The sequence below is a fragment of the Colletotrichum higginsianum genome, chromosome 8 (genome assembly GCF_001672515.1).
Source record: "Colletotrichum higginsianum IMI 349063 chromosome 8, whole genome shotgun sequence".
Lineage (NCBI taxonomy): Eukaryota > Fungi > Ascomycota > Sordariomycetes > Glomerellales > Glomerellaceae > Colletotrichum > Colletotrichum higginsianum.
The window spans coordinates 2,328,954-2,353,452 of record NC_030960.1 but is presented as its reverse complement, the minus strand read 5'-3'; the positions used below and the strand labels follow the sequence as shown (position 1 = coordinate 2,353,452).

The 24,499-nt window shown below is 54.3% G+C and overlaps 10 protein-coding genes across 10 annotated transcripts; 2 read left to right on the top strand and 8 right to left on the bottom strand.

The window, feature by feature from the left end:
• Positions 1 to 943: 943 nt before the first annotated feature.
• Positions 944 to 2,590, bottom strand: CH63R_11696 (uncharacterized protein; the record flags this gene model as incomplete). Its single annotated transcript, XM_018306670.1, has 1 exon — positions 944 to 2,590. The coding sequence occupies one exon, from the start codon at positions 2,588 to 2,590 to the stop codon at positions 944 to 946; it is 1,647 nt and encodes a 548-aa protein (XP_018153511.1).
• A 2,141-nt stretch (positions 2,591 to 4,731) lies between these two features.
• Positions 4,732 to 7,270, bottom strand: CH63R_11695 (Oligosaccharyl transferase STT3 subunit; the record flags this gene model as incomplete). The annotated part of the gene is made up of 5 exons (XM_018306669.1): positions 4,732 to 5,002; positions 5,058 to 6,207; positions 6,258 to 6,932; positions 6,989 to 7,012; positions 7,144 to 7,270. 5 exons carry the CDS (start codon positions 7,268 to 7,270, stop codon positions 4,732 to 4,734), a joined length of 2,247 nt encoding a protein of 748 aa, XP_018153510.1.
• Positions 7,271 to 8,298: 1,028 nt separating this feature from the next.
• On the bottom strand, positions 8,299 to 8,855 carry CH63R_11694 (ATP synthase subunit E; the record flags this gene model as incomplete). The annotated part of the gene is made up of 3 exons (XM_018306668.1): positions 8,299 to 8,372; positions 8,485 to 8,674; positions 8,832 to 8,855. 3 exons carry the CDS (start codon positions 8,853 to 8,855, stop codon positions 8,299 to 8,301), a joined length of 288 nt encoding a protein of 95 aa, XP_018153509.1.
• An 872-nt stretch (positions 8,856 to 9,727) lies between these two features.
• CH63R_11693 (WD domain-containing protein) lies at positions 9,728 to 11,860 on the top strand (the record flags this gene model as incomplete). Its single annotated transcript, XM_018306667.1, has 2 exons — positions 9,728 to 9,850; positions 9,902 to 11,860. 2 exons carry the CDS (start codon positions 9,728 to 9,730, stop codon positions 11,858 to 11,860), a joined length of 2,082 nt encoding a protein of 693 aa, XP_018153508.1.
• A 572-nt stretch (positions 11,861 to 12,432) lies between these two features.
• CH63R_11692 (Aldo/keto reductase) lies at positions 12,433 to 13,422 on the bottom strand (the record flags this gene model as incomplete). Its single annotated transcript, XM_018306666.1, has 1 exon — positions 12,433 to 13,422. One exon carries the CDS (start codon positions 13,420 to 13,422, stop codon positions 12,433 to 12,435), a length of 990 nt encoding a protein of 329 aa, XP_018153507.1.
• Positions 13,423 to 14,635: 1,213 nt separating this feature from the next.
• On the bottom strand, positions 14,636 to 15,934 carry CH63R_11691 (CAP-Gly domain-containing protein; the record flags this gene model as incomplete). The annotated part of the gene is made up of 1 exon (XM_018306665.1): positions 14,636 to 15,934. One exon carries the CDS (start codon positions 15,932 to 15,934, stop codon positions 14,636 to 14,638), a length of 1,299 nt encoding a protein of 432 aa, XP_018153506.1.
• A 357-nt stretch (positions 15,935 to 16,291) lies between these two features.
• Positions 16,292 to 18,123, bottom strand: CH63R_11690 (CAP-Gly domain-containing protein; the record flags this gene model as incomplete). The annotated part of the gene is made up of 3 exons (XM_018306664.1): positions 16,292 to 17,447; positions 17,499 to 17,892; positions 17,952 to 18,123. The coding sequence occupies 3 exons, from the start codon at positions 18,121 to 18,123 to the stop codon at positions 16,292 to 16,294; spliced, it is 1,722 nt and encodes a 573-aa protein (XP_018153505.1).
• Positions 18,124 to 18,467: 344 nt separating this feature from the next.
• Positions 18,468 to 19,511, bottom strand: CH63R_11689 (MaoC like domain-containing protein; the record flags this gene model as incomplete). Its single annotated transcript, XM_018306663.1, has 3 exons — positions 18,468 to 19,228; positions 19,285 to 19,333; positions 19,392 to 19,511. The coding sequence occupies 3 exons, from the start codon at positions 19,509 to 19,511 to the stop codon at positions 18,468 to 18,470; spliced, it is 930 nt and encodes a 309-aa protein (XP_018153504.1).
• Positions 19,512 to 20,423: 912 nt separating this feature from the next.
• On the top strand, positions 20,424 to 22,658 carry CH63R_11688 (uncharacterized protein; the record flags this gene model as incomplete). The annotated part of the gene is given in 2 exon segments (XM_018306662.1): positions 20,424 to 20,954; positions 20,973 to 22,658. The coding sequence occupies 2 exon segments, from the start codon at positions 20,424 to 20,426 to the stop codon at positions 22,656 to 22,658; spliced, it is 2,217 nt and encodes a 738-aa protein (XP_018153503.1).
• Positions 22,659 to 23,038: 380 nt separating this feature from the next.
• Positions 23,039 to 24,340, bottom strand: CH63R_11687 (Casein kinase II beta 2 subunit; the record flags this gene model as incomplete). The annotated part of the gene is made up of 1 exon (XM_018306661.1): positions 23,039 to 24,340. One exon carries the CDS (start codon positions 24,338 to 24,340, stop codon positions 23,039 to 23,041), a length of 1,302 nt encoding a protein of 433 aa, XP_018153502.1.
• Positions 24,341 to 24,499: the final 159 nt, after the last annotated feature.

Genomic DNA, 24,499 nt, shown 5'->3' with positions numbered 1-24,499 from the left:
CAGCTGCTATCGATCAACAAAAAAAGGACGATAGTGGTCTAGAAGGAGTTTTTCTTAATAGGGGTTTTTTTTTTTTTTGTTCTCGGCGGATTTACTAGCTAAGTACAGGCGATCGTTCGTTTCTGTGGCATCTCTCGTGCTTATTATTCTTTTGCGTTTCGAGAGCAAAGAGGCTCAATCAATCTCCAGGCGGACTCGGAAAGCCTCCATCCACAGAAAGGACCGTCCAGATATGTGGAAGAGTCCTCCTTAGAACCCTCTCCAAAGGTGGCAAGCAAACAGAGTATCTCGGTCTCGGCAACAGCTCCCCAAATCTGACCTGTCCCAAAAGTCCCCTGTGTTCCAATCCATGTAAAGCAGCTTTCCTCCAAGTTGGGAGCCAATAATTGCTAAAGAGTCGAGTTCCCGAATAGCCCAGTCATTGGGATACTAGGTCGCTCTCTGGACACTGAGGAATGACTCCAGTGTTGATGAGGGCTAACAGAGGTGCATAAGACATGCGTAGGCGCTGATGGGGTGCAGAGCTCGCAGACGAATAGCGAGGCGACATCTCATGTTCTATTGCGGAAAGACTGTTGAGGGAGGAGAAAGGGTAGCGAGTGCAATTACGGCTGGATGATGAATGGTGTAAGGGCGGAAGACTAGTGGTAAGGAGGGCATTGTGTAATCAAGGAAAGGGTAAGATACCGGCAAGGCAAAAAAAAACCGTAAAAGATCTAGTCATACAAAACAAGAGTTGTGGTAATCTTTCTCAAAGTTCTGCAAAAATTCAGTCGTGGGCAGAATGTAGCTCGACAAAATTGGTCCGCCGTTGTACAGTCATGGCGCTATGACGTCGTTCAGCTGAGAGACGAGAAAGCTGGTATGGTTTCTGAGCGGAAAGGTTCAGACATAGTAATGTAAAAGGTAGTAAGAGTTGGCCCTGGCAAAGTGCTGCTGTGAATCAAGTCGAGCTCAACCCGTGCCAGGGAACGTAGTCATCGCAGCCAGGGATGAGCAAGTTGTGGACGTCACTGTCGGACATGTCGTCCGGAATCTCCATGGCAAAACCAACGAAAGGAAGCTTGGGCATGGGCTTTTGGATTGGGTCGTTGGACGTGTTCGAAAACTCAAGAGGGACGTCGGTATCGTTCGAAATGTGATACTCAGAGTTTGATTCTTGACCCGCCGAATGGCCAGGAAAGCTGTGGTATGATCGAGATCGGGGCTCTTTGAAGCCCTCTTGGATATTGAAGTCTCTCGTATCGTTGTAATCCCAATGCTTGGACGAAGTTTGTTGGTGTGGTTGAGTACACTGATGGTTAAAACTGCTCTGATGGAAGTTTTGATCACCCGAGAAAACTCTTTGATCCTTGGGAGAAACTTCATCGATGAAGGTGGTATACTTGTGAGCCTGGTAGTCTCGAAATGGGTCGCTGTACATGCCGGGGTATCCATCTGAACGGGCTGACTGAGAGGCATGGTACGAGTTAGAATCTTCAGGACCCCATGAGGAACCAGCATGGCCGGCACATGGACCGTCGCGCTGTTCGCTACGTGAGGCGTTGTGTTGCGGGTGCCGGTTGGTCCAACGGTTCTTCTCAGGACTTCGACGGCCATCGGGAGAGCCAAAAGACGTATACGGTCTCTCTGGAGCAATGGGGTTTGCGGGACAGGGCTGGTTCTCCTTGCCTTGGCCGCAGGAAGAATCGTTGCCATTGCGTGACTGATACGGTCGATTGCACGGGTTCGATCGCGCCTTACCGGAGCCACGAGCACCGTTACGGAATACCGAATCATCAGCTGAATTATATCCTTCCAGAACGTACGCGGTGCTGGAGCAGGACTGATTGCCTCCCGAGGTGTCTGGGAAAGAACTAGACCCAAAATCCGAAGCTGTAAAAGCATCCAAGCCAGCGCCAGGAACGCTCCAAGAGTTAAAGCTTTCCTCGTCGACACTGAAACGGGGCATGCGAATCTGTCTTGCGCTGTGACCGTCGGGGTCTTTCAGAGGGTCCTTGAGTGGAATCGCCTTCTGTCCCTCGCGGAGCTCCTCGTGGTAATGCTCGTGTCGGAAGTGAGCATAGTGGCCATCGCCTTCACAATGTTCCCGTTGCCAGTATGTCGGAGACGTGCGAACCTCGACACACTCGTTGAACGTCGCTCGCTTCGATGGCGAGTTTGAATCCGAAGTCAGCAGTGAAGAGTCGAAGTCAAAACCATCATTTCTTGCCGTGATAGGCGCCTTGGGCGTCGCCGGTGCATCGTTTGATCGCTTGGCTGTTGGGGAGTTGTGAGTCCGAATCATGCTGCATAGATCAGAAACATTGTCGTCGTTGGTCGCCTGATGGGAGAGTTGCATAGGGCCATCGGTAACATCAGGAGCTCGGTATTTCATGCCCATTGTCGGAGTATCCTCAGAGTTGTCTTCGTGCCTGTTGATGGTCAAGCACTCAGGACCAGGTTGGTCCTCCTTCAAAGGCGCGGAATCGCTGACCCTGGCAGAGTGGCGAGTACGAAGTCGTTCTCCGCCGGAGTTAAACGGAGAACGATCAGCCGAAGTGCTATCCGTTTCTTCGGCACAGTTGGAGGCGTCGGAGTTTATCTTCATTGCCTCATTTTGATGAAAAGCGGGATGAGAAGCGTCCTTGGCAGGGATCCGTCTGATGGGATAGGCTTCATCCAGGTGCGGGACATTCGATACAGAATCACTCTCGTCAGAAGACTAGACCGTGTTAGCTGTAGGTGGAACTTCTGATGGGAAGGCAGCAAGGACTCACGCTGCCAAGTAGAGTCTCATTTGGTATGCATGCTTTTCTGGAGACTCGTTTCATGCAATGAGCGCAAAAGTTCTTGACTAGTTTCTGGCCCCGCTTGATGGGATGCGCTTTATTGAAGTGAGAAGATCGTGCAAATCCACAACCGAAGCAAAAGTTACCATACGCCTTCATAGCTCTGTCATCGCCACTATCGAGGTGCTTTGCGTGGCACGGTTTGCAAAAGTTACGCCAGGCTGGGTCTCCAACGGTGAACTTTCGCGCCCGGTGGTGCTCGTCTGATCGGCGGATACCGCAGCCACAGCAGTAATAACCATCGGTGTTGTCGTCAAGATGAACGGGTATTCCGGACGCCCAGTCGCGAGGCTTGTTGTTTTGGTCACTCTTGTCGTCTCTGGTGTCCTCAAGAATGGGGGATGACTGGTGCTTGTCGTGGCGTGATCGACTGGCAGAGGCTCTGACGTGGGGAGCGCTTTCAATGTTCATCTCAGAGTTTCTCCATGCCGCCTCAGAGTAGGTGTGGGATGCCTCATCCAGATGAACGACAAATTGAGACTCCGGGGTCAGTTGAAAACGGCTCCGGTTGCGTGTTGCCGAGGAGCTCGAAAATACAGAGGAGATACCCGTGTCTTCATCAGATCCGTCAATATTGGCCGAAAAGTGACGGGGTAAAGCTGTGTGAGCAGCGGAGTGGCTTGGGTCATGTTGATAGAAAGTCTTCAAACGGCCAGAAGCGCGACTCGATCTGATGCGTCGTCGGCGAGGCTCCTCTATCAGTCGATCCTGGCTTTGGTATCCATCGTCGATGTGGCGAGTTCGATAAGTTGAGTTGGCCTGAGCAGATGCTAGCTAATCGTCAGTTTGTTCAGCCTTTGTGTCGCAAAACAGGAGAGTTCTTACGGCGATGTCGGGAAGATTTGCTCCCTTCACTCTTTGATGCCTGAGCCCTCTCCTTCGGCGCCATGTTGCTCTTGTAGCCTCCTGGAAAGTTTGCGTTGCTCTGAAGTGATGGCCAATATACAAAACGAAAAGAATTCAAGAGGGTGTTGAAATTTCTGGGATAGGCTGGCCAAAAGCAAAAGGGTTGTTGATAAGTGAGGCAGGTGCAACACCAAGGAAATGGCGCTGAAGGGGCTCCTTCCCCAGGAACACAGCTTCAAAGCACCACTCACAGCGGGAGCGGCTGCCCCACCCCCACATACCTAGGCAATGTGGACCTGTAGAAACAGGTGTGGTACGCACCTATTCATTCTGTCATACGATCTGGATCCGGGTCTCTCCTCAGTCTGTTGATGGAACTGCAATTGTAAACGTCAAAGCAAATCGGAGGGAGGTGGGTATGGTGAGAGACTAGGGTTGTGTCAGTGAGAAACAAGGGGAACCCAACCCAATAGTAGCCATTAACGAACATGCCCTGGCCATTGAGTTGGTGATGGAGAGGAAGTGAAAATGAAGGTAAGAGCAGAGGGCCCTCTCGGCCCAGACAGAGCATAGGGATCTCGACTGGTACATACATCTCTGGAGACAAAATTTAGGACCACGGCCCTCGTTCGGATGTTTGCATGTGTACGCGATCTACTTCTCACTGGGCCCGGAGTTGGCTCGTACCTAGACACGAGCAGTCTGTCATTTATTATCCAGCATGCTTCGACAAGCACTTGTCCCATCGTATGAAGTAGAGTAAGCGGCAACAGTTCATCATTCTTCACCTTTTTTCTCAAACCCATCCAGTGAAACACTGCTATGTCGACTGTCGAAATCATGAGCATGCCCCGAGTTTTGGTTGCGAGTCAATAAGCGAAGAACATCAGCAAGATATACGATCAAGAGGTCATGATCAAGTAGTGTACATTGCCGAACCGTGCTTTTTTTTGTCTACATGTGGAGTCTAGAACCACCTGTCCCTGTCCCAATACAAAGAAATGAGAGACGGTCATGAGAAAACGCTCTCTGATCGCCTAAATAAAGTGTTGACTTAATCAACTCTGAGAATTCTGGGGCCACGCTTCTTTGTCGGCTTCTTCTTCTTCTGACCCCTCTCGAAAGCAGAAGCGGCCGTGTGTTCGCGGCCAATGTTGTCAAGGTCCTTGACCTTATAGATGCGGATGATCCAGTTCTCACTAGTGAAGGCCTCCTCGACAGTGTCCAGCGTAGGGCCGACGTCGGGAAGACGGACGCCACGAACACGATCCTGGGCCTGACCGGCGGGGAAGAGCGAGTTGTAGTTGTAGTATGACATCTTGTACCTGTGCGAGTTGTCAGCATCGGTATCATACCACGTATAGGCTCTCAATTACTTACATCAAGCTGTTCTTCATGGTTTCGGTCGCCTGGTCATCAACTCTGTACTCGCCACGAGGGGTGAAGAACTTGCGCTCCTGGACCTCCTCAGGCCAGATGCCCTCGGCAATTCGGACCATCCACAAGAACTTGTTGATGTCGTCTCCGGAGTAGCCCAGCAGACCACCAAACACCACCAAGACGTAGTCAACCTCGTGTTGACGCATGATGGGGTAACTGACCTCCTCTCGAGAACTCATCGCCTTGCCGACAGTCGCAATATGCGTGTTGTTCCAGGTGTTGTTGTCGACAAGAGTAGGACGGTCAGCCATGCCACCGATCTGGTAGCCGTAGTCCCACCAGGACATGATCTTGGCGTCCTCCTTTGTGTTCTGGCGCAGCCACTGGTAGGCCTCACGATAGTCGTCGATGATGTGCTGACTGCCGTCGGGCAATCTGCTGGCAAGGACAACAGAGGGGGAGGAGTATGCGTTGGAAGTGACCCAGGTGCAGTGAAGCACAAAGAGAAGAAGGAAGACAGACATGCCACCGACAACAACCGCCTTAGAAAGGAAGGTGTAGATGCCAATGACGGGCTTGCTAGTTGACTTGAGTCCGCCCTTTCCTGTCTTCTTGGGGGTCCCTTCAATGGCGTCCTCAGGCTTGTAGTCCTCGGGATTGGGAGACTTGGCGACCAAGTAGGTGTCGATAATCTGAGAAGCCGCGATAGCCGCCGCAACACAAACAACGGGGGTCAGAGTGAGCATCAAGCGCACCATGACACCGGCGAAGTATGTACCGAAAAGAGCATAGACGACAATGAAAACATGTTCATCCCTCAGGTTCTGGAAGCAAAGGTAGACTCCAGCGGGGAAGAGCCAAACCAGCATATTGAGGTCGAAGAAGAAAGCAGGCCAGGCGGTAGGCTGGTGCTCAGATACGGAAGCGATGATGGGGATGTGGATCTTGGCGTATCCGGTATCCCAAAGGGAATAGAAACGGCCGCCCCAAGGGGCAATGTAACCGAAAGAGGTCAGAGCTACCAAGCCAGCAAGGGCAACGCCGAAAGTTGCAGCAAGGAACGTATAGACGAAGGTCTGGAACTGGCGACTGGGGATAGCGCCTCGGACATAATCAATGAAGGCCACAAGCTGCAGGAAGCCGAAGACACCTATTTCTCGTTAGTCGGCGATAACCATGGCCCGTTATTTTCAGACTTACCCAGAGCAGGCATATGCTCACTGGTCTTGACGGGCAAGAAACCAACGAAGGGGATCTGCATGCTGGCCAAAGTTCCAAGAGCGTACCAGGTGGTGTAACTGACGTAAAGGCGGGCGCTGTATCTACCCATGAGGATCAGGGTCAAGGCATGCAGGGGCAGCATGTTGGTGATGAAGGCGTAGCCACCCCACGAGGCAACCATGTAACCGTAGAACAGGGCGCAGAGAGCACCCCAGAGCATGGAGCCCAGCTTCAGTGCCTTGATCCACAGGAAGAAGGTAAAGACAAGAAGGAAAATGGCGATGGCCTCGTTATCGTAGCTGCCGGCAACTGATCGAGAGATATAACCAGGCGCGATACCCATGAAAATAGCCGCAAGCAGACCGGCCGACGGGGAGGTGGTCATCTCATTGGTGAGGAGATAGGCGGCATAGGCGGTAAGGCCAGAGAAAGCAGGCGCGAGAAGGACGCAAATGTTGCGGATATCGACGGGCACCGTAAGAGCTCGAAGCGCGTGGTAAATAGCGCCGCTGGTCACCATCAGGCCAGGGTACAGAGTTCCTCCAGTAACCCGACCGAGAGGATGCCAGGTGCGATCATCGAACCAGTCCCAGAACTTGTAGAATCCATTGGCAACGAGATACTTGGTAGCTCGAAAGTTGAACCAAGGATCGACTGAGGAATTATTAGTATCGGGAGTGGAAATGTGCCCGGGGCAAGGGGGAACAAACATTCGTGGATGATGCTCTCGAAGCCTAAACCATTGCAATTAGCATCTGCCCAGTGTGATAAAACAATTTCCATGCCATCCTTCCCCAAATGGCCATTATTTGGTGGTCATGATGGCAGCGAGGCGACCCTCAGCAAACTGTCGAGGAGCACTTACGAATGACGGAGAAGAGACGACTCGCAACAGCAGCAGCAGCGATCAGAGACAAGATCGTGACTCTAAGAACAGTTCTGGTGTTCTCGTTGCTGCCTCCAGAGAGGGGTCCCAAAGGTTTGGCCGTCATTTTGGCCGCGATTGGTGTGCAGGGGCAGTGGCCGTAGTTGTGAAGGTTGCGAAATGGAGCTGGCGACGACAACCTTCTGTCTCACAGCCAGACAGGTCAGGTATCTGAGAAGGACAGCTTGGAGCTTATGCACCTGAATCGGTGGTGCAGGGGAAGGGTGCACGGTCCAGGAGGTGAGGTGAGGAGCCGAGCCGTGCAATGGTATGGCGCATGGCCCACTCCCGCCCCGACCTATCAGTCAGTGACTTCTACATCATTCAAGGATATGGGTCACGTGCTTCGGACAAAGAATGACCCGGAGCATGATGGTCTGGGGTTGGGGGGTGACCGAGGCCATGTGCTTCTCGCTTGGTCTTAGGGATGATCAGTTGTCATTGCCATCACAATGAGATGTAGCAAAATGCATGTTCTAGTACACAGAGCCAAAAGAGAGGTCTCGTTGTTTCTTGGGGAATGATTTGATGTGTAAGGCATTTATATATTCTGGGTAAGGTAGCCAGCCAGCAGCCAATTCATTTTCCCCTGTTTATCTCATTGATATGAATACCTTACGCAGCCAGCTCCTCCTCCCCAAGACAGTGTGACCATGCTTACCTTCAACTCGCTACAAAGAACATGAATAACCACAGCCATAGACTAGCGAGGCAGAGGATACACAGACAAACTCCATGTGAAGCGTCACAAGCTACAACAAGCCTGCTCTCAGAGCTGTGTCTGGCCTTCGCTGACTCTCCAAATTCCAAGGTCTGTAAATAAAATAAGTGTTTGATGTCATCCAATGGCTCGTTCTTTGGAATTGTCATCTAGTTGAGCGTATTGTACACATGTACATCCGGTAAACAGAGGTAAGGAAATGTCTATGCAGTGACATCGGGCATGGTGTCTTCCATGCACCTATTGCTGCCGAAAGACCAGATTATTAGCCCTGTGCAAGGACTTTTTGTATTCTCTTTGCGCAGGCGTATCACCGACCCTGATCCTGTCTATCCGTTGTGCAAGCCGTCCCCTCCACCAAGCAATCGCCCATTTTACGGGTTCTGCTTCACCAGGTTGTTGAAGTAGGCCTCAAGGTCGAACTTGGGGTCCATCGGGTCGATGTTGACTGTGTCAGACGTCAGCTCCACAGATCATTCTGTTGGGGTAGCTATCGACGGCAACAAATCGGTATTGCGCCGCCGGAAACCCGTCGCGTCTCGCCAGGGAAAGAAACACACCTCCGGCATCAGCAGCCGCTGTCTTTAGGGGCTGATTCTTCTTTGCAAACTCGGCCTTCGCCTGCTCAATCAATTTCTCCTTGCGCTCATACTCCTTCGCGGCGGCGGCAGCCTTCTGGCTTGCTGTGATTGATCGCTGATGTGTGAAACCGTAGAACACGCCCAGGCCGAGGGCCGTGTATCGCAGCACCTATAAAATGCATCAATCAGCCGAGCTGTTCGTGGTATCGAGATGCGCATGTGATATTCGAGGTCGATTTGCTCGATCATAGGCGTCCGTCGGCTCCGAGAGAGAGAATGGCTTGTCGCTTTGCGGGATGCGGACGAGGGCGAAGGGCAAGACGTACGTTAACTCCCGAGGAGGAAGACATTGAGGGCAATTGCCTGGATTACGCGACTGCTGGGAAGGAGCGAGCGATGAAAAGGACAGTGCGCGGGTTGACAATGGCTGCCAATTGACCCTTTCGGAGCTCTGTCGAGGGAATTACGTTAGGGGACGCAAGGTGTGAAGTTTTGAAAATATGCTAGTTGGCTCGGGAAAACTCGCAGATTTTCCACTGGTTGGCCGTCTGGTCACTTTCGGGCGTCTGGAGCTCGGACGGGACGGGTAACAACAGGCAGCACTACTGTCAGTGAGTGGCCCGCCATGGCCACCCACCCAGTGCTTCCAGGTACCTACCAACCTACTACCTATCTACCTGGTCTCTACCAGTGTTGCCTAGGTAGGTAGGTGCTGTCTGGGAGAGCTTGCAGCGGCTACCACTTGCCTCGAGTGCCAAGGGACAATTTTGCCGGCTCTTTGCCGATCTGATGCAATCACGTGCGTCACTTGCCTTGACAGGCATAGCTGCTTTCCAGTGCAAATGTCCACCGGCCTCTGGGAGAATAGGGACCAGAAGCTCAATTGTACTGCAGGGGCCACCAAAGTATCTTCTTGCGGTCAACCAGCAACTGGGATACTTGCTTCCAAACAGGGGTCACTCTGCTCGCAGGAATCGCGACGGAACAACGCGCATAAAGAGGAATCCATATCAAACCATACCGAACGACCCAGGGTGCTACTGCTACCAAACGTTCGTCACAAGCACTCTGCCAACAAGACCTCAACGTTACGCTCAGACCGCTTACCCAGTTCGCTTACGAATCCCAGCTGTTATTGTAACAAGAACGGTGCCTACCTCGCCCACAGTCGTTCATCACACATAATTGGCAAATCCCGCGATGGGATTGAAGAGAAGTCAGGATGCAACAGCGACGAGATGAAATTCTAGCGAAGAAGGCCAAGCTCGCCGAGCTCAAGCGACAGAGAGAGCTTCGCGCAAGCCAGGCGACGGCGAGCCGGCAAAGCACGGGCAGCCCAGGCGACGTATGTCGATTCCGTCGTTGTGCAGGCACAACTGGCTGATTGAAATAATAGCTTGTATCGCCCATTCCAGGCCGAGCCGAGAACCGCCGCGATATCGAGACCTTGATCAACAGCTTAGTAGGAGAAAGTCGACCGGGATCCACGAATGGGGGAGCTGCATCGCCGGCTCGTAGGGGCAGCCGACCGAACAGCGTTCTAAGCGCGGGAGAGTTGAGCACCGCAACCTCTGAGTTCGCAACCACCGCCAACGGCCAACCAACACCGGCTCCAGTTGCCGTAGCACCACCCGTACAGCTGAGTCTGACGACTGCACCGCTTACCACGATATACGAGTGCCCGCCCTCTCCTGTGAAGGAGGTCCACTCATACAGCAAGGGAGTGCAAACGGCCGAGGCATGGACATCGCCGACTCGACCCCGAGCCCAGTCGCTCTCCGACAACGAGGACATCCCCCCAATCACATCAACACCCAGCAAGAGGCTGAGCAGGAGACAGCGTGATCGTGAGGAAGAGTTGCGACAGGACATCAGAAAGGAAGTGGAGGAAGAGTTGAAGGCCTCACTGGACTTGCTCAAGGATGGTGTCATTCCGAACGACGCCTCCAACAAAAATTACCCCATGCGCAAGCTCACCGCCGAAGAGCTCGAAGCCGTCACAGGCGCGCCTGACTTTGCCGATTTTCTTGAGAAGTCTACCAAGGTCATCGAGCGAGCGCTCGACCAGGAGTACGACATTCTCACCGACTACGCCCTTCAAGGACAAGACGTTGACGACGAGGACGACGAGAGCGGCAACTTTGGTGGCAAGGGCCGCCGGAGAGTGAAGGAAGTGGCACAATTTTTTGACGAAAGGTGGTCGAAGAAGCGCATGATCAGCAGCATCGACTTCTCACATCATCATTCGGAACTGATGCTCGCATCATACACCAAGAATCCAACTGCACCCCATGAGCCAGACGGACTTGTCCAAGTATGGAGCTTGGCTCTGCGCGACAGACCAGAATATGTTTTTCATGCCCAGTCCGATGTTCTCACGGCCAAATTCTCGCCGTACCACCAAAACCTAATTATCGGCGGCACTTACAGTGGCCAGGTCCTACTGTGGGATATGAGAGCAAAATCAGCACCTGTGCAGAAGACGCCTCTTACTGGGTACGGACACACGCATCCTATCTACTCGGTCGATATCGTTGGTACGCAGAACGCAAACAACATCATTTCAACCTCAACGGACGGCGTGGTTTGTGGCTGGAGCATGGACGTATTTGCTCAGCCGCAGGAGCTGCTCGAACTCAAAGCACCGCCTGGATACAAGTTGGACGACGTCAGCCCGACCTGCTTGGCATTCCCGCAAACCGACCCAACCTTCTTTCTCGTCGGTAGCGAGGAAGGCACAATATTTCCCTGTCACAGATACGACCGAGCGGGTGCCAAGGCGGGCGTTGATGCGCGGGTCAGCTACAAGGGCCACACGGCACCTGTCATGTCTGTGGACTTCCACCCTGCGCGCGGCCCGGTGGATCTCGGTGACTTGGTTCTCTCATCGTCACTTGACTGGAGTGTGAGGTTGTGGAAGGTTCGCGCGCCTGCGGCAACTTCCACAGCAGCAGGCGAACCAACGGTTTCACCCCTCATCGACTTCGTGCGGGAAGATGTTGTTTACGACGCCCAATGGTCGCCGATCAAGCCCAGTGTATTCGCTCTTGTCGATGGCGCAGGATGGCTTGAGCTATGGGATATCACGGTCGAGACCGAGGAGCCTGTCGCAAGAATATCGCCAAGCTCTCGCAAGGATGGTAGAACCATGTTGGCTAAGAGTTTGAACAAGGTAGTTTGGGAGCCCTCCGAGGGCAAGCGTTTGGCTACGGGAGGTATCGATGGAGTGGTGACCGTCTTCGAGGTGACCTCTGGTCTTGGTGGTCGAGATGATCTGAAGGCGGAGGAATGGACGAACGTGAAGAAGCTGGTCAATAGAGTTGAGGCTCACGGACTGAACGGAGCGATGGTGTAGAGAAGCCCCATCTTCCGCCGGTGTACTCTTTTGCCTACAGTACAGGTCGGAGTTACTACCATTCGATTTTGTTGCTAAAAGGCGCATTCCTGTATACCCTGATACTGTGTTATTATTGAGCATGTCAATACATCTGTCGAAATAACTGTTGTTTAGTGGCCCCAAAAATTGGATAATTGGGGGGGGGGCTCAGAAGCGATGTGCTTAGTCAGCTACCGCATAAAGGCTTTTACCGAGAGTCGACAAACAATTTTCCTGCTTCGTCCATTCCGCCAACATCAACCACCATCTGTCTGGTCGACAGATAGCTGTAAAGTTCCCTGAATCTTACATGGTAAGTCATTGAGTGCATTTTCCCTTACTCCTTCACGGCGATATGATGAACAAATTAGAATTCTGCAATGCTGAAGGCCGCAAGGCCGTCCTGTGGATAAAATCTTCGCGTTACTGCAACACTGAGCCCGTTATTCAAGAAACTCATTTTGTGCTTTATTATTTTCTACAGAAAACCGTGCTAACTCTCAAAAGAAACCACGTTCGGTGGACGACACAATCAAATACACAACTGTCACTTAGGTGTTGACGGGAGCACCCTCAGGGTAGCGGCCCCCCACGACTTCGAACTTGGCCAACGTCGCGTCGATCTCGGCCATCTCCTCATCGGTAAGCTCCACCAACTTCGCGTTTTCATTGACTCTATCCGCCGTCGTGGCGCCGGGAATCGGAATGATCATGGGGATGCCGGGCCGCCTCGACAGCGCCACCGTCCAACCAATGGCCAGCTGCGCCGGCGTGACGCCCTTCTTCCTTGCCAGCGTCTCGACCTGTTCGACAAGCTTGATGTTGATGCCGAATGTGTCGGGCTGAAACCGCGGCATGTGGCGACGCATGTCATCATGAGGGATGTCGTCGAGCGTCTTGACCTGACCAGTGAGCATACCGCGGCCGACGGGCGAGTAGGCGATGATGGGGATGCCATATTGCGCGCAGGCGGCGGCGACGCCGTTGGTGAGAATTTCGGTCGAGAAGAGGCTGAGTTCGACCTCGACACCGACGATCTTGGCGTGCTTGACAGCCTCGTGGATCGTCGCGGCAGAGACCTCGGAGAGGCAGATGCCCCCGACTTTGCCCGTGTCGATGTACTCCTTCTGGATGACGCCAAAGGTAACCTCAAGGGGCGTGTTCTTGTCACGGCGCGCACACTCGAACATGTCGACCTTCTTGCGGCCTTTGAGTTGGTTGATAATGTTGTCGAGGGAGCGGCGGACGCCCTCGGGCGAGCCGTCCGGGTGCAGGTTCTTGAGATTGACACCGCCCTTCATGCTCAGGACGACCTTGTCGGCGTCCTCGGGGAACTTAGCAAAATAGCGCTCCAACAGGACGCTGCTGTTGTACTCGGGGGTCCCGTAGAATTCTCCGCCGTTCCAAAAGTTGTTGCCGTTCTTGAGCGCGGCGCGCATGGCCTCGAAGGCCTGTTCCTCGGAGCAGGGCTGAGGGCGCCAGGTGAGGCCCATGAGGCCGTAGCCGATGTTTCCGACTTCCTGACCGTTTAGCTGAGGCATGTTTGCTTGACTGTCGTGTCGTGAAAGTGTGTGTGTGTGTGTGCAAGACGGGTGGGTGGGTGAAGAGTATGTTATTGTAGTATTGCTGAATAATTAGATGGCCTAATCGTAGGCTGCGGGGTATGTGGGTAGGGAAGTATCGAGTTGCAGTGGATAACGAGAATGTTGCCAAACAAGGTGTCACTGACCAACTGACCCGTCGTTTATATACTTGAGTTGTCGCTTCAGAATGATATCACCAAGCCTGTACGCAATTAGGAAGTACCAAAGTATCCCAAGATCTCTCTGAATGTTCAATGCAAAATGTTGCTTGCTTGAGAGAACCCCACCAAAGCTTGATTGAGTTGGTGGGGCCTGCCCGGTCGGGGTTAAGAGCCCCCGGAATAAGCAACATTCAATTTCTTCGATTCCCGACCGGCAAGGTTGTGAGAGCTCGATTTGCAAGGTTGACCGGTCAAGCCCTCCCAAACAGCCGCTAACACAGCACCCTTCGTTGGTCACTGAGGAGGAGTAAAGACTTAAATCCGGCACGTCGGGCGTCACTCTTTCCAAAAGTCCTATGCCGAGAAGTTTGAGCGATCCACATGTGGGGCAGATGGCTTCGTAAGCATCCACTGCCTGGCGTTTCTTGTCTCTGAGCGTAGTCGTGTCGGTCGTCTTGATCACTATTGCGGCGGTGAAGCGCTCATTCGAACTAGAAGGACATGTCATCGAGCTCATGATCGTAGCTAGAAATGGTCGCAGACTAGTCTCCGTGAAGCCAGCTCAAACGGGCGAGTCTCCAAGAGGGACTCAGGAGCGAGTTCTCGCGAAGTTTTGTATCACGGTATTGCATCTAGGGGGAGGACGACTTGTGACGTTTCATGCGGTAATGCTGTGAAATGATGGGCTGTCACTGAGTTGCTGGGCTCTGCTGAAGAAATAGTGCGGGAAGGCCAGCGGCGCGGCGTCTTGAGTTACCTATCTAGTGCAAACAAGCAATTGAGGGTTGTCGCTATCAACTTTAAGGTGATCTGAAAGGCTGTCTGTTGGTCGCATAAGCTGTCAAATGTCATGCAGATTTTCCCCCCCTGGTTGGAACAAACATCCCTCTCGTCAAGCAACAAGCTTCGCGGACGCTAGAATGAGGGCATTGGGGGTTGATCCTGGCTAACCGACAGCATTGTCTGGAACCAGACTTGCGATCAACTCTAGAGATATCAATCTTGCAGGTTCAGATATCCACAAGCTTCTCAACCTCCCCAGACCGAGGCTGGTCTTTTTCTGTCTGCATTCGTAGCTGCACTTGTCCCAGTGCCGGCTTCTTCTTGCTGCTCCCAGCGCCCACCACCGCGGGATAAGCCGCCGTCGACTGAGCCCTCTCAAACCCAAGCCGAACCATGTGAACCTCCTCCGCCATTTTTCTCTCTTCCTTGTCCACCTTTGATCTAGTCTTCTTTGACGGATGTGTCGGGATCAGTGACAGATCGCCCGCTGTCAGGGCGGGGGAAGGGCTCTTCTTTCCATTGCCGGCAGTGGCAGCAAAAATGCGAATGTCGATCGTCCCCTCCACGGGTAACCCGGCCGCCCTGCGCCACCAGCCGGGCAACTCCTTGAGGCCGATGTCCGCGAGGCCCTCGAGCGTCACGGGCATCTGGTGCGTGTATCGGCACTCGATGCCCCAACTGCACTGGCCCGTCTGACACCAGTGCCGGCACAAGCTGCCCGGTGGCCGGGGTACCTTCTGCTTGCCCGGCTTGGGGGGCTTCGCCGTGCCGTCGCCGTTAGTCTGCGTGTTTGTCTGCGACGGCGGGCCCTGGCGGATGGCGTGCTGGGTCCGACTGAGCTCGAGCATTCGGCCTGCGATCTCTACGGCCGATTTTTCTTTTTTCTTGGTGACCGAAGGCCGCTGAGCCTGAGGTACTTGCCTGGGGTTGGACTGCGTATTGAACGTCGAGGATGTGGGGGGGTCCTCGTCAGTGGCGGTGAAGTTGTCTGTGGAGACGGACTCTGTGTCTTCGGCCCAGTCGAGGACTCGGGTCGCCGTCGGCTGCGGCTTTTCCTTGGTCGGGGCCGGCCTGGAGACCGCAGATTGCAAGTCTTCGGTCCCGCAGTCGGTAATCCATCTGGCCACCGGTGCCTGGATGGCTGGGTCCGGCGCGGGATCATGAGGCCAGTCAAGATGCTCGAGAGGCTCGTCACCGTTGAGGGTATGCAGACCATCTCGACAGAGATTATCAACAGAACGGCCAGAGACATCATTGGCAAAAGATACGGTGTACAATTGCAGCTGGCTTTTTGGCTTCGGGAATGTGCCCAGGTTGGACATACCCGTCGTTTCCTCGATGTTCATTTGGCGCGGTACGCCATGAATTTCCAGATGAGTTGGCAGTAGGTCGACTGGAATGAGGGGCACGATGGCGCTCCCTTCGCGAACAATGAAGTGCCTCGGCCGCAACTGTACTTCTTCGTCAGCCTGCGGGTTGTGGATAGACTGTGAGAGGCCCTTCTTGCTGCGGTTGATAGAGGCCATTTTGGCAGAGTTAGATACGTCGAAGATATTGGGGGGCTTCGATATGGGGTATTGGCAAGTGATGCTGAAACCAACTGGTCGTATCAGTCAGAGGGTTACCTGCTAATGAAAAGGAAGCGTTTGAGAAGAAGTACGCGAGGAGGAAGACGAACGGCCTGCCCTTCACGCCTCCTTTTCTCTCTCGCCCGTTTGTCTAAATAATGGATTTTCTGGCGCGGCAGCATGCGTCACTTCCCATGCCGCTTGCGCAAATGAAGCAAACAAAACCAACGCGCCAGACCACACACAGTCTACATGCAAGATCCCGCGGCCAAATATTGGCTTTCATAGAGGGGGCAAGGGGAACCGACCTGGTCGTCACCTATCCTCCACACGGATCTTGACATCCATCCCGTCCACGCAAAACCCCAGCTGCCTAGGCCCATCCTTGAGTTCGACCTCTCTCTTCACCCACCTACCGCCCTTTTCCTCCCGCGCAGCAGCATCAGTCCATGTCTCGGCCCCCTCACCGCCCCTCCCAGCGTCCTCCCCGTCGCTGCTGTCATCCGCGTTCTCGTCTTCATCAAATCCGCCAACGGGATCCCATTCGCCCGTCTCCCATACCAGGCGAAGACGCAGGGGCTCCGCGCCAAACAGCTTTCCCGCAACACCCTTGACGGCGTAGATGTCGGAGGATTTTGGGATCATGGTTGTCTTGGTCTCCATCGTGTGCGCGAAATGCACGGTGATGAGGCGCGCCTCGAGATAGGTCGGATTAATCTCGTCACGGCGGATGACGTCCGGAGCGCCGTAGATGCCACAGAGCTCGGCGTAACGGGCGTGCTGGGCGAGGACCTCTGGCTCGGCGGCCTCAGGGACGGAGGCGAGCTGTTTTGCAATACGGGAGAGGTAGAACATCTCACCGTTGGCGCGGTCAGCCGCCGATATTGGAGTGAAGTTGAGGGCTTTCAGGGCGCCGAGGCGGCCGATGGTAATCATAAATGCCTCGTCCGTCGACTTTGTCTGGGAGCCGCCGCCTATGGCCTCCGGATCCGGCCGGTCATAGACGGGATTGTGGGCAAAACGGAGGGCTGTGAGGCCTGGGAAGGAGGTGGGGAGTGCGTCGACGAAAGACCATGTCGTGACGGCGTTGTAAGATATATCGAGGTACTGGAGACTCGGCGGGAAGATGGGCCTTGGGACAGAGGGAGGGGAGATGGCGGCGATGCTGTTGCCCTTGAGATGGAGATTGCGGAGGGAGGTAAGAGAAGAAAGGGGCGCGAGGTCAGCGAAGGAGGTGAAGTCATTGAATTCGAGTGTCAAAGTCGTGAGGGTGTCGGCGAGAGTGCCAAATGAAACGGTTGGGAGAACGGACAGCTGGTTCAGGCTGCCGCTCAGGGTTGCCAGAGATGGAAACTTAAGGGCAATGCCGCAGAGAGCTCCCCAATCCAGCAATGTTTCCTCGAGCTCTAATTCAGTGACCTTCGTGAATGCACTGGTCTCGTCGTCCTCAATGAGCCGAAAGCGGTTGCCGCTAGAAACAAGTCAGTCATCGTGAACACGGTACACACATAGCAGAACGCACTTCAGCCTCAGACTCCTCAAGCTGTCAAGCTCCTGGCAGATTTTCACTACTTGTCCAAACTCTTCAAATAGATTCCTGCTGATATCCAACTCTGCAATGAGAGGGCTCGTCTCCTTAACGCCCTTGTCGCCGGGCGCGGCATCGACGGCGACACGTGCGCCGTCGAGAATCACGATGGTCAGGTCCTCAACGCGCGCCAGCTGCCGGCGGATCTTATCGAAACCGACCTCCTCGGCGGGCTTCGTGCCGAAGAAGACGATCTGGATCTGCGATTCGCGCTCTGCGACCGCCTCGGCGTTATACTTGCCGTGCAGCGCGGCGACGAAGCTCTGTGAAGCGTCGGCGGGACGGGACGGACGCACAAATGAGGCGGCGTTGGGGTTCTTGGACAGACCTAACCTCACTGGTTAGAGACTCGATGGGTGAAGGAACAAATCATCGGAGGTGAGCTACATGAAAAGTACCGGACGTCTCCATGTTGGCCATCGTGCTTCCCGCGTCCGGAGTCATCCCATTCTACGCCGAGCCAGGTACCCGACGTGCCGGTGACGGGCCCGATGTAGCGGACCGTGCAGAGGGCGCCGTCATAGGACAGCCGCTGGCCGATGTGGCTGTTGGATGGCATACTGATTTTAGGTAAGTCGTTGTCACCGTTTTTCGTCTGGTCGGTAGTCGAACGGCATTTTTTTCTGTCAAGGGTTTGGATGGTGTTGTAATGTTTGGGCAACAGAACGTTCCACAGCAGGCGAGCAAGCGCTCTCACTCCAGACACATCCCCCCCACGAAGGCCACAATTGTTAGTGTGAGCCCACCTCACACAAGAAACAGGACACAGCGCGACACTTCTCAAGAAATTATTCACTACCACCAGCGTCGCGGGATTTCAAGATGTTTGTCCTGTCAAATACAAAGCTGCCGTACTCGAGTACCAAATGCGTGCAAAATGGAATGGAATCCTTCGACATGATTTTACAACTTCGACTTGGGCGACTCCACAACCTTAATCAGGGCCCGGCCGTTGCTAAGAACAACCTTGCCGCCCTCAACCTTGGTCTGAAAACGGATCTCTTCCCAGCCGTCCTTGACATCACCCGTCCTCCAAGCATCCGTAATCAGCTTGTCGCCAGGCATGGCAGGGCTAGCGAAACGCGCCTGGTATTCCTTGATGTTGGCAGGGTCGCTGCCTCCAAAGGCCTTCAGCAGGCCGTGGGCTGTTGAGTTCCACGAGTACAAGCCGTGCATGATGGCTCCGGGGAAGCCCATCTTCTTGCCCGGCTCAGGAGTCGCATGTAGCGGGTTGTAATCTCCATTGAGGCGATACAGAAGCGCCGACTCCTTGGTCGTCTGCTGTTCAAAAGTGGCGTCGGGCTTCTTGCCCTTCGGAGGAGGGAAGTTCTCGGTCGCGGGGCCTTTGGGACCGCCCCAGTTGCCCTGAGCGACGTAGAAGCTGCTGGTGATGATGCTGGCGTAGACCTCGTTGCTGGGGAGCTCGACCAAGTCGGTCTGGGTCTCGACAACGGAGCCGGGGCGGCCCTTGTCGTAAACGCCGAGGACCTTGGTTCGGACTTCGAACTTCTTGCCGGCCGAGGTGGTGGGGACAGGCTTATGGAGAATGATCTTGCGCTGGCCGTCGACGACGCGCCGGGCATCGAACGAGGGAACGTTGGGGATCTGGACGGCCTTTTGCGCGGCGTAGAAGTCGACTACCTCTTGGGTGTCACCCTTGAACGCTGGCGAGTTGTTAACTACCTAGGTCGGCGGAGTATGACGGATCGGTTTGGCTCACTGAGGATGAGAGGGTATGTGGGAAAGACGGCGAAATTAGGATGAAGCTCCTGTTGATCAAGGGTTAATAGTCAAAGGTCGCGGGCGTCGGAGGAGAGTAGACCTTACGTAGAGAAAGTGAAGCTCGTCGTCAGTGGCACCGACGGTGTTCGCGAAGAGCAGCACATCGCGCTTCAGCCAGGCAACCTCCTGGCGAGGGTACTCGAATCCAACACCGGGGCCGCTCATTGTGAATTTTTGAGATACGTGTGCGTTCGTTTACTGGTAAGGAGGCAAGTCGACTTGGGAGATCAGTGGGCGAAAAGTTGCATTGCGCCTCGGCCGAGCTCTGGGGACTTCGCGGCGGTTTTAAGAGGCGCTGACAGAGCGTCCCTCGGCGTAGCTGTGGTCTACTAACCGGCGACCTAGCCGGACAGAGCCAGACCAGCTCCAACAACAGTAAAATGTAATGCCGAGGTTCAGATGTGGGGGTGGGGTTACGCCATACCTTCCAGGGTCTCCGGGTCTCACTCTCTGCGATTACCCCGGATCTCAAGCTCGGGATCTAGGAAAGCGTATTGCCGCATCCCAGGAAAGCCTAGTGCCTACCTCACGTTTCTCAAAAATCATAGCTTACCGTTGTGAACTCGTATGAAGGCTCGTTGGTAGACGAGAAACAAACTGAGCGGAAGCATCATATGATTTTCCAGAGGTACAGAGGCTCCATTGTACCGACTTAGGTCAGGTCGCTGAACAGTGGAGGCAAGGTAGGTAGGTAGGTAGGTAGGTAGGGGAAGGAGCTCTGTGTAGGTACGTGTAAGTACCTAAACTTAGGTAGTTGGAGCTGGTTATGGCCGATCTACCTTGCCTTGCCTACCTACTAGTCATCTAGGCACTGTGCTGTGCCTACCTTCCCCGCCAGCTGACTTTTCTACAGTTCGACTCAGCTGCGCTCCTTCCTTCCTTGAACTCCTCCTCACATCTTAACTCTCTCATTAAATCCAATCTCAACTTGAACCGATCAGGAAAAGCTCCTCTCTGGTTTTGGTCGAGAGAAAGGTAATTCGCTCCGGAAGATACCTTTCAACTCTTTTCCCCCAACCTTTTCCCCTTCGTCTTCTTCAAAGACTCACCCTCGGCTGATTACACAAAGTAACCACGATGGCGCCTTTCATCGCGCCGCAGCCCCCGAAAGGTGGCGGACTCGACTTGGCCAAACCCTTCAATCAAACTGACCACCGCGCCTTGGTCAGAGAAGCCAACCGGCTGATCAGAAAGAAGAGAGAGATGGAAATCCAGATGACAAATACAATGGAGCACCTTAGCCAGTCTAGCAACGCCCAGTCTCAGCAAGACCGGTTGCTTCAGATGTCGGTCCGCACCAAGGCCAAGGAGAACAAGTTCATTCGCCGACAGAGCAAGGTCTTGACAGACAGAGAGAAGCTCTTAGAAATGGACCCCTCAGACGCTAGAGCTCACGATGTCGAAGTCCTTAGAGCCACGTTGTCCAAGCTCCGCGATGGTGTTGAGACCCCGAAAACCGGGCACAAGCAGAAGTCAGACCTCGGCGGTGACAATGCCGTCTCATCCGTCGAATGGGATTCTGATATGGGAGATTCGGGTGACGATAGCATCGACCACCACAGCACTCTCGATAACGACCTGGGCGCCAACCCCATTCTACCGATTGCCGTGAGCACCACGTCCTAGAGGGACACTGATGCCGCCAAGGTTGACAGCCCCAAGATCGAGAAGAGAAAGCGGGTCCATGAGGCCCCTCAGTCCTCAAAGAAGGCGAAGAACGGACAATCTAGCGGGGATACCTCACAGGATTATCTGGGTGTCTCTATTACTGCCGATAGTCAACTTCCTGAGGATGTGGACAGCGTGAAGAAGGACGGCGATGAGAAGAAGACAAAGAAAAAGCACAAGAAGAACAAGGTCGCCTTTTCTCTCGAGGTTGAGAGTCTGAAGGGAAAAGGCAACCAAAAGGCCGATGCCTCCCTCAAGGACAACGAGACTCACAAGAGTAGCAACAGAGTCGAGGCCAAGAATGACGAGGCCAAGAACAAGAAAAGGAACAAGAAGTCGCAGAAGTTCAAGTCCAATGTCACGACTGAGAATGAGGAGATACGCGACAATTTGGAGACCGATGTCTACCATGGCGGCTCTCAAGACCTCAGCTTCGAAGATGGCAATGCCGACGACAAAATAACCGGCTCAGTCGGCCATACCGAAACCAAGAACGACAAGGAGAAGAAAAGGTCCAGGAAGTCCGAGCCCGTTCTTGTCGTCGAGATCGAGCGTGATGGTGAAGGCGACTGCTCCAAGAACCCAACTGGCGAGAGCCCCAAGATGGAGCAACGCGAATCCGAACCCATCGATGAGGTCAAGAAGAAAAAGACGAAGAAGAGGAACAAAAAGACGAAGAAGAAGGCCAAGACCACTACGTCAGCCTTTGATGATAGCATCATCAATGAGGCGAAGGAACGTGATGACCTCAAGGAGTCGAAGGCTGGCCATAGTGACGGCAAGAACTCAGAGTTCGATGAGCCCAAGATGGTCAAGAAAGACAAGCTATCTGCAGATAACATCGTTGCGAATACGGGCCAAGAAAGTACGGTGTTGATGAAGTCTGTCCGAGTCATGGATGTTGAGCAATCTGCTGCCAACGAAGGCAAGAAGAAGAGAGGACGGAAATCCAAGCCCCTGGCCACCGAGACGAATGGCCAGACCTCCAATTTGGAGCAGAACAAGGTCGGAAACTCTGGTATGTCGAACTTCGAGGGCACGTCCAAACCCACTTCGACGAGCCCCACGCGCATCGCAACCCCGATTACCTCGGTCGCTCCATTCCTCGAGACAGCTGGCCGCACCCCCTTGAACCCGTGGTCTCACTACGGCCCGACGTTCAGCATCCAGAATCCTGAGCCGATTCGGACCTCTGCAGAAAGCAACCAGAAGCCAGAACAGGCGACAGATGGCCAAGTTTGGGTTCTCAACGCCAGCGGATCGCGCAAGAAGAAGAACCGAACGGACTCTGAGACGAAAAGCGTCACCATGACCATTGGCAAAGTCGACGCACCGAACAAGGTCGACCAGGGATCCCCGACGCCCCCTCCCAAGAAGGAGCGGAAGATGAGAGGAAGACCCAAGAAGGTCAAGGAGCCTCTCCTGCCGTTAGAGTCTCGTCCCGCAACCCCCCAAGGCCAGATGTCTGTCCCAGGCGTTCGTGTCTCTGAGGATCTCGTCCGCCTTATCACCCCGTCAGCTGCACTCCTTGGTAAAGTTGAGCGATCGGCCTCGCTCAAAAAGCTTCTTGCGAAGGACAAGAAATTGCTCGCCGTGGAGGCGGACTCTTGGTTTGAAGCCATGGGCTTGGAGCGCCGTGGTTGAGTTGGTGATCTTATGGGTTTCACGCGAGCAATTCATTGGCCTCTGTACAATATCCCGTAAAGAGCACCGCAAAGTCAACTAGGGACAGGCATGGTATTAGTTTTGCAACAAACCTCCAGTGAGGTATGGTAAATAGCTAGCTATGAATAGATAAGGCTATACCTATCAAGCCGATATGATTGTGCACCACGTCAGCGAAGTCGTGACAGCTTTGGCATTAGCAAAATGTAGTCAGGACGTGATATAAGGAAATGTCATTCAGGGGACTTGGCCGCTTCCGTAGGGCCAAATTCGTGTGTTACTGTACAAAGAGCGTAGATCCTTACATTGCCGAGAAACCAATCTGCTGCAGCCATTCAACCAAGTTGGGGTTTGCATCCTTAAAATCGTCCCTTGTTCCGATCGCACTCCTCGAGAAATCTGTAAATGCCCTCCAAGCCTTCATACTCGTCGGAACACTGCTCACTACTCTTTGGAGTGGGCATCATACTTTCATACCCCTCAAGATCCGACATCCAAGAGTGCTGATCCATCTCGTCCATGAACGCCTCTTCCAAGTCGACATCGTTGCCGGACAGGGACCGAACCGAGCCGCCGGGCGAGGTGATGGTTTTAATGTCTTCGTCGGGGGCATAGGGGAAGCGAAGGGCCAATGGCGCACCAGTTGTGCATTCGAAGTCGGCATCTTGGCCAATAATACCACGCTGGACGCCGACATCATCGCACAATCGTTCAACGGTCTCGGCATCGACTCCGGGGAATCGCACTCGCAACACACTTCCCTTCTCCAAGGCAACGGGTAAATCGCCCAAAGCGGCCAGTTTTTTGAGATCGGCGAATATGACGGCAAGGTCCTTGACCGCGCGCGCAAAGTCAATCGACAGGACGTCGAGGAAACCGTCCTCGTTGAGAGTGGTGACGGGGGCTTCAGCGTTGGCGGAGGTAAAACCCGCAGCGGCGGCGGCGCCCAAGGGACTGAGGGCCGTGATGGTGGGGCTGATGGAGAAGTCGACAAACGAGCCGGAGCCTCCGCGGGTGGAGATGGCGCCCATCATCTTGACGTACGCGGTATGCTCGAGCTCCGAAATGGCACGGTAGCACCTGTCACCGTGGGAGTTAAGGCCATCGTACCGAGCCTTCTGGCCCGAGAGGCAAAAGGCTCGCATCGCTATCGAGACATTGTTAACCACCTGTGCCGGCGCGGCGGGCGTATGGGAGAAGTAGCGGGCGCCACCGCCACCACCGATAGTGTAGCCGCCCTGGGTGCGTGTGATGGCGCCCCCCGTGAGGTTTGGTCGGAGGGTGCTCGCGAAAGGGGCGCGGCCGGTAGATTGACTGACGCGGCGGGCCGTATTAGAGCTTGGAAAGGATGCCCGGCTGAAGGGTGCGTTGCCGCCGACGTTACCGGAGGTTCTGGGGCCGCTGGTGGAGATCCACCGGCGGACGGTGTTGTGAACGCTTTGAGTCGAGTACCAGCGTCCCGCTCGTTTCTGTCTAAGAAGAGCTGAGGGATGAATGGGCTGGCGACCTGTAGTGCGGATTGGGATGTGTGCGAACTCGGCCTGGGCGGCAGGACGGGTGGCGTTGGCGAGCTTGGTTCGTATTACCTTGGTGGTTTTGGTGATGCCCATGCGGAGGAGGCGTAGGGCTGCTGGTGCCCATATGCCCCCCGCGGCAGACATTATGGCGGGTTATTATTGGAGTGACTCCTAAGAGCTCACAGCCTTTTCAAAGACGTGAAACTGAAGTCGAGAAGTTGTCGTGCCTGGAGAGAGGAGGGAACCTGGGGTTAGCGGGAGTTCGCGGGGAGGCACTTATAAGAGCGGGAGGCGATAACGAAG